Raw genomic sequence first — 6816 nt, 5'->3', positions numbered from 1 at the left:
CCTCCTCTTCCTCCTGGTGCTCAGCATCACTGAGCCGCTGCGGCCAGGTACGGGGGCCGCGCGGGGACACAACGGGACGGGGGACGGGCGGCGACCCCCGCGGAGCGGCCTCCCATTGGGCGGCGGCGCCGTGACGTAGGTGGCGCGGGGGGGCCGGGGTTGCCCTGGGCTGTGGGGAGGGGGCACAGGCACAGGTCATGGGGCGCTTTGTGAGGGCTTGGCAGTCGGGGTGCTGGGCATCTACCTGCCCTGGTGCATGGGTTTGGGGGGGTCCTGGCCCCAGTCTTGGGGGATGGGGGAGGTGGGAGATCTTGGCTGGGGTCTGGGGCGGGGCAGCACCCACCCACAGGTCTGGGGAGCAGCTCTGTGGTGCCATTGTCCAAAGCCATTGGTCATCGTGCAGGATTATGGGTATCCCATGGTGCTGGGCCCTTCTCTAGGGGTGCTGCACAAGCTATCACGCCCAGGGGAGACCGCCCAGGTGAGGAGATCTGCTGGGCGAACTTCCCACCTGGGTCTGCTGTGCCTGCGCCATTGACAGTGGGGACTTGGCTTTCCCCCTTGTCCTCCATAGTCCTGTTGGTAGGTAGATTCCTAGTTGCTTCCTAGTCTAGTTACTTTTTCTTCCCACTTGGATTTACCTGGAGTGCACCCAGACTGCAGCGTGGGCTTTCATAGTATGGGGACCTCGGCAGAAGGCGGTATCCATGTGCCTTGTACATTGGTTGTGTTGTTGGCCCATAATGGGGGATGGCTCAGTCTGCCTCCAGCTATGGGCTTGGGAGCTTCTTTCCAAGTTAAGTTGTGGATGAAAGGGGACCCCTCTCTGTTCTTAGCTTCCCACAGCAGCCTTTCCTGCCAGCCCCTGAGCAGATTTGAAACCAAGTTGGATTTGATTGAACTCGTTTCCCACAGGGCAGAACTTCACTCAATGCATATGTTGGCTGATCTGTTTCTTGCCAAGCGCCGTGTTCTGGGGATTGGGAGCAAAGAACTTATCATAACTTTTTGAATATTTAAGTAAAAAGCATGGAGCGCTCCTGTTAATTAACATTGAACATCTCCGTGTGCTGCGGAGGTATGGGTTGGTTTCCATGCTTGCTTTTTCTTTACTTTATTTTATGGGACTTGTCACTTAAATGCCAAGAAAATGTTCTTGGCCGAAACTGGATCCCTTTTGTTTTTATCCTACAACTTGTTTTTGCATACAGTTTGGTGAGCTAAAGGAGAGGGCCCTTTGCTCCTCCTTTCCCACTTCCTGTTTTCAGGTTCTGTTTATTTTGTGCTTGTGTTAAGAAAAGATCTCAGTAGTTGTTTATCAAGGAACTACAATTTGAATAGATATTATTTGTCGTTTTTTGGAGTTGCTGCTGCTTATTGAATAGTACCTCCTTGTTACATTCTTGTTTGTGGGTGCCCTGGCTTCTTAGGTGGAGATGGGTAGAGCTGTTGTAGCATTTAAATTCTGATGCCTCAGAGGAATGGTAGGAAAGTTGAATGAGGGTTGGGACCCAGCTGGATTTGGAAGACATGAAAGCTGCCTTCCTGATGCCCTAATAGGAATGTGCTCGGCCTGTTTACAACTGAGATAAGTGGTAGTATCCCTTACCAATAAACATAGATTACCAATGTCCTTGTGTTTGCCTTTGTCATAACTTTTTACGGAACTTAGTGTTGGAAACTTGCTTACAGCATAGTATTACCTAATCACAGTTAAAACAGCACAGTTTCATTCAACGCTGGAGACAGCCACAGCGTATAAAGTTCAGTGCTATGTTGAAACTGGATTGTTGGTTTTATGGACTAGAGGGATACTTGGTTCATTTAAATAATAATAAATAAGCCTGGCTAGAAACTTGTGAAATGTAACAATCAGCTGAATTTCTGGTTACAAATACCCTGTAGAGATTCAGCCTTTCTGCATACTCTTCCATGTTGTGAAATTTGACCCTGAACACTGTGGTCTGATATAAGTGATTGGTGTAGACTAGTAGAAATTAGTAAAACAGAATGTTCCCTTGTTGGATCAGACCATTGGTCCTTCTAGTGTGACATCACGCCTCTGTCAGTGGCCAGTCCTTGATGCATCATAGGAAGGTAAGACCTTCACCAGGGTTTGTTGCACTGGTGCAAGCTTCTTTTCACACTGGTCCCGTGTGTCTGCTCTGAAAGTTCGTTCTGGTATAGCTAGGGCTGTGAACACTTCCCCACTGTGGACAAACCCTAATTCCCCTCTCTGAAGTTGGATAATCCTAGCTTTTGAAGTCTCCCTTCTCTTTGAACTGTGTAGATGTGTTAATGTGAGGTAATCAAAATTGGACACAGTGTTCTGGATACAACGTGCTGCTGTTAAGGAATTTCAGAAACCCTGAATATGCATCCACTTGTTGTATGTGCCTTAAATGTTAATGCTCTGTGGGCAGTTGTCTTCCTTGAGCTGTCCATGGTGATTCCCACCTTTCTCTCGTAGGAACCCAGAACTTTAGAACCTGTCACTTTTGCATAACAGCTCTAGTCTGTGTGCCAGTGTTACTCTCTTTAAACTTACATAGTTAACGTCCAGGTTACTGGCTGCCAACAGATGACACTTCATTCAATACATGAGATAAACACCTGAGTCTATTCTGATGACATTAAAGGTGCAGACTGGAAAACTAATGTTTCATTTGAAAGTGTTCAAAGTTATCTTGTGTGTTGGTTGCAAAGCTATTGTGAGTACTTTGTATCTGCTGGATGTCAGTAGCAGGCGGGGGTGCATGTTCTGAGGAGAGACTGCTTGCTTGCTTTTGGGGAGGGGTTCAACTAAGACTTGGGATCTGAGAGTTTTTTCTCCAGTAATGCCTCTCTTCCCACTTTCTTAAGCTGTGGTAACTCTCTCCTAACTGTAGGAAAGTTAGCGGCAGCATACTTGGCTTACTGGTTTTAACTGCGGCTGCTACAGAGTAGTGTGAGGCTTTCCCTCCATAACAAGGACTCAGTGTGCTGCCCAATATAGTGCTAGTCAAGTCCATTTTTGTGCCCACGTTGTTGCTGTATCTTAAATCAAGACTAACTTTCATTTTTTCCTTTGCCTCAATGCCTTATCTGTTTTGATAGGCTGAAATGAAATAGCTTGTCTGGATCTACTCTTGCATCCCTAGTGTTATGTTTGGTGGAATCACAGCAAACCCTATGGCAGTCTGTTCCAGAGGTGTCTAGAAGAGTCCCAGAGAGCATTTAGGCACCCAGCTCATCTTGAAAATTCACAGATACCAAAGTGCTCTCTGGGTCTTTGAGATTTCTTCGTAGCATATTCAAGTTTGTTCTGGCCTCAGTGCTTATTACTGTCTAAACTATTTGTCACTAAGGTGCTAAATATTCAGGAGGCATTACTTCCGTGGCCTAATGTTTTTCCATCAGGTTGGCTTGGCTGTATGTTTGGAAGCTGAACATGTGGACTTTGAAGCTTGAAATACCAGATCTGGCCACTTGCATAGGTGTTCAGGGAAAACTGGATTTGAAACCTTCAGAATTCAGATTTACTGTTCTTCTTTCATATGACAAAAATGGGGTATCTTTATCTTTGTGCACTTTGGCGTTTTTGTCAGGTTGGGAGCTCTTGGCTGTCCAACGTTACCAGGGATCACTACGTGGAAGTGGCTCTCACCGATGCCCAGATTTACTGCTGAGTGAACCATACTGGGCTTTTAGATATCGCTCTTGGAGATCTTGCTACAAGTCAGATTTGGTTAACGTTGGTTATTGTATGCTTTTTCAAAGCGGCTGTAAAGAAATTGCTTTAGCTTACATGACTAGTCAGTCAAGTAGCCGAGTAAGTGTTTTAAAGACATGTTTCAGTCAAATCTTAAGTGAGTCATGATTTTAAATTGTAAGTTATTAGTTCTGCATTGGGCTGGTTGAATTTAAACGTCAAAGAATCCCTGGCACATTTTAAATAAATGCAACAAAAATGTAATCTGAAAGAAACAAATTCAGTTGTAGAGCACTGTTTGAGAATAAGTAGGAAATGAAGAGAACTAGTGTCTCCAACATTGTTCATTTATGTTGTTGGTTTCTGTTCTTAGAATGTTTCCTGCTGTGTAATACATTAATATGACTTGAAAGTACAAGCTGCTGCTGCTTTTTTTTTTTTTAAAGTTGTGTGGAGCATTAATTAAGATTATCACTGCTAAAGGCAGTTAAGTGTTTTACATATTTCTTAAAAGATATTGCTGCTTAGTAATGTAAAACATTTAATGGGGACAAGCTTTTGTATTGGGTTTTAGCAATGTATTCTAGTACAAGCGCTTATGAATGTAGGTCACTGGGCTGTCTTATCAAGCCATTCATGAGACAGCTAATAGCCAATTGAGTTCTCTTCTTCAGACCCTCCCCCACCCTTCCATGCACTTAATTTAGGTAATCAAAGTTACCTAAAGGAGATAATTTTCTGTTGTTAAAATCTTGTGTCACTGAGCTGATCAGCATTGGTTACAAGACTTGCCAGTGCAGGTTGTTTAATTAAAAATTGATCTGAAACTTATTTTTAGCTCTGAGGTTAACATTTTGATAGGCACTGATGTCAGCTTTAGGTGAGTGAGTCTTGTTCTAGGATTTGCCAAATACAGTGCTAGTATAACGATACGTGATGTGCATTTTTAAACTGCTGAAAGTTTGATTGTTGTCTTCTCTCCTGTCCTCAATAATTTCTTAACACCACTTACATAATTAGACCTTTCTGTAGGATAGTAACAAAGCCCTTCAATTGCCAAGGATCTAAACTGTGCACTTGACCTACTTTTTTTTGAGATAAGGGAAGTTAATCATAGATAAACACTGTCCAAGGAAAGATGGCCCACTTGAACTCTTATTGAATGGGTGTAAAAAAGGATGGTCCATGTTGCCTCCCTTTCCAGCTGAGTACTGTGTTTAGTGTGGGCTGGGGATGGGTTGGTTCTTCCTTGGTTTTACAGGGTCTTTTTTTCTTTCCTTTTGTGGAGGCCTTATCCCCTCACAGTGTAGAATGTAGGTTAGAACAGGGTCAGGCAAAATATGGCTTGCAGGCTGGATTTGGTCTGCCAGGCAATTTTATCCAACCGGCGGGCTTATCCTGCCTTCCCTTACCCCACACTCCCACATCCTGCCCCTGCAACTTCCTGCATATGCACATACCCCGCAACATACCCATACCACCCCACACAGCCACATCCACTCACAACCCCCCACACCCCATCACAGACGCATACCCACTCTCTAGCCACACCCCACACTCCCCTGCACACAATATACAAGAATAAGACTCTCTTTTAAGTTATTATGTGTCATATGCACACCATAATGGTGGCATCGATGCGTGAGGCACCAAGATGGTGAGCCCTGCCCTCCTTCCCGCAACCATCACAAAAGGGTGAAACAAATGCTGCCATACCACTACTTTCATTATCAGAGCGTCACCAACATAGATGAGGTCGGCTGGTCTGCAACGCCAAATAAGGCCCGAACACAGAACCCTGAGAGGTGATAGGTGAAAACAGCCAGCTCACCGTTGAACGCATCACCCGAGTGATATAAGGGAGCGCACAGCCGCACCCAAGTGAGGTCGTTCATCACCCGCTTCAATTATCACAAGGGACGCTAGCCTGATCGCCTAGCTTCTGCCTCCTGTTCGCGATTAGCAACCGCCTAACGCCGCTTCATTGCCGGCCCCGACATGATTAGCAGTCTACTTCTCTGCACCTCGTGTCTCTCCTCAATGCTCACTGTGAGTAAATAAACCTCTACCTTCAACTACTCTCCGCCTCCGTAACTACCAGCTCACCGCCTCCTATCGGGTGGCGTGTGCTGGACTCGCGTTAACCGTCCCATAGAGAGCTAAATGACCCTTCTAACCCCGCTGTCCCGGTCCCTTGCACTGCGATCGGACAGCAGCGTGACATGGCGTTATGAACAGGATTCACAGATCCGCTAGTCACCGTCTGCCCCTGGGGTCAGGGCTGCCATACCACCGATGATGATGCAGAACTTTGGGCGCATATGAGTTACCACTCTGCAAGCCTGGCCCCAAAAGACTGTCGAGGGTACTTGTCTCTAAAGAAGGGTCAAAAGGAATGGGCCTTCGAGGGGTCACCAGCTGCTCTCGGCTGCTTACTCTCAGACCCCAAAACCCTGTTCCACCCAAATGATGAGGGGCACACTGTGTCCTTGAAGAAAGTTAAGGGGTATGGGACAGGAGACCCCCCACCCTCACGCAGACATAGGCCAGAGATCTGCGACATCTAAAAGATCTAGGAGCTCCCATACCGGTCGATAATTTCCGTTGCCCGCCTGTAAAAGAACGCTCAAGGGGGCACGAAATGGCCGGGGATCTCATCAGCCACCTGGAGACGCGTGGAAAAGCCACACACATGGACTGGTCCGACCTGAGACAAACATAAGTGTCTGGGTATCCTTTACCAACACTTTGTAAATGCCGTGCGCTCATATGTCAATCTTGAGTCGCAGTTTTGTGTGGCAGGACAGCAAGCCGCAGATCCAGAAAAAGAGGAAGTGCCTCCGGCAAAGAAGGCGCAGCCACCCGAAGCCGCGCCTCCCACGCCGTCTGCTCTGCCTCTACCATCCGGGAGCCAGGACATAGAGCCATCAAAAGGGGCACTGCCTAGCCTCTACCCAGAACTACCTCCCCCGCCAGACTTGCTGCAACCCGTCACAGCCCTCCCGATCAGCACTAAGGTCACGGTCAGGTTCGAGGGGCACCCGGTAACGACAACCTCCTGGCAAAGCAGGTCCTGGGCAGAGATCTGTGACCTAATCACCTCCACCGCACGCCATCCAGGGGAA

At 47.0% G+C, this 6816-nt stretch overlaps 1 protein-coding gene across 1 annotated transcript in view; it reads left to right on the top strand.

Moving 5' to 3' along the window:
• Positions 1-4: 4 nt before the first annotated feature.
• DGCR2 (DiGeorge syndrome critical region gene 2) overlaps positions 5-6816 on the top strand; it is a gene marked incomplete at its 5' end in the record, with an annotated part of 99628 nt that continues 92816 nt past the window's right edge. The window contains one exon of the mRNA XM_019506639.1: positions 5-47. Coding sequence (XP_019362184.1) covers positions 5-47 — 43 coding nt within the window. The remainder of the gene's footprint in view (positions 48-6816) is intronic.

Source organism: Gavialis gangeticus, unplaced genomic scaffold, assembly GCF_001723915.1.
Source record: "Gavialis gangeticus isolate Ggan-Ray unplaced genomic scaffold, GavGan_comp1, whole genome shotgun sequence".
NCBI classification, from domain to species: Eukaryota; Metazoa; Chordata; order Crocodylia; family Gavialidae; genus Gavialis; species Gavialis gangeticus.
The sequence above is the reverse complement of the archived record's forward strand: the minus strand, read 5'-3'. Positions and strand labels throughout refer to the sequence as shown.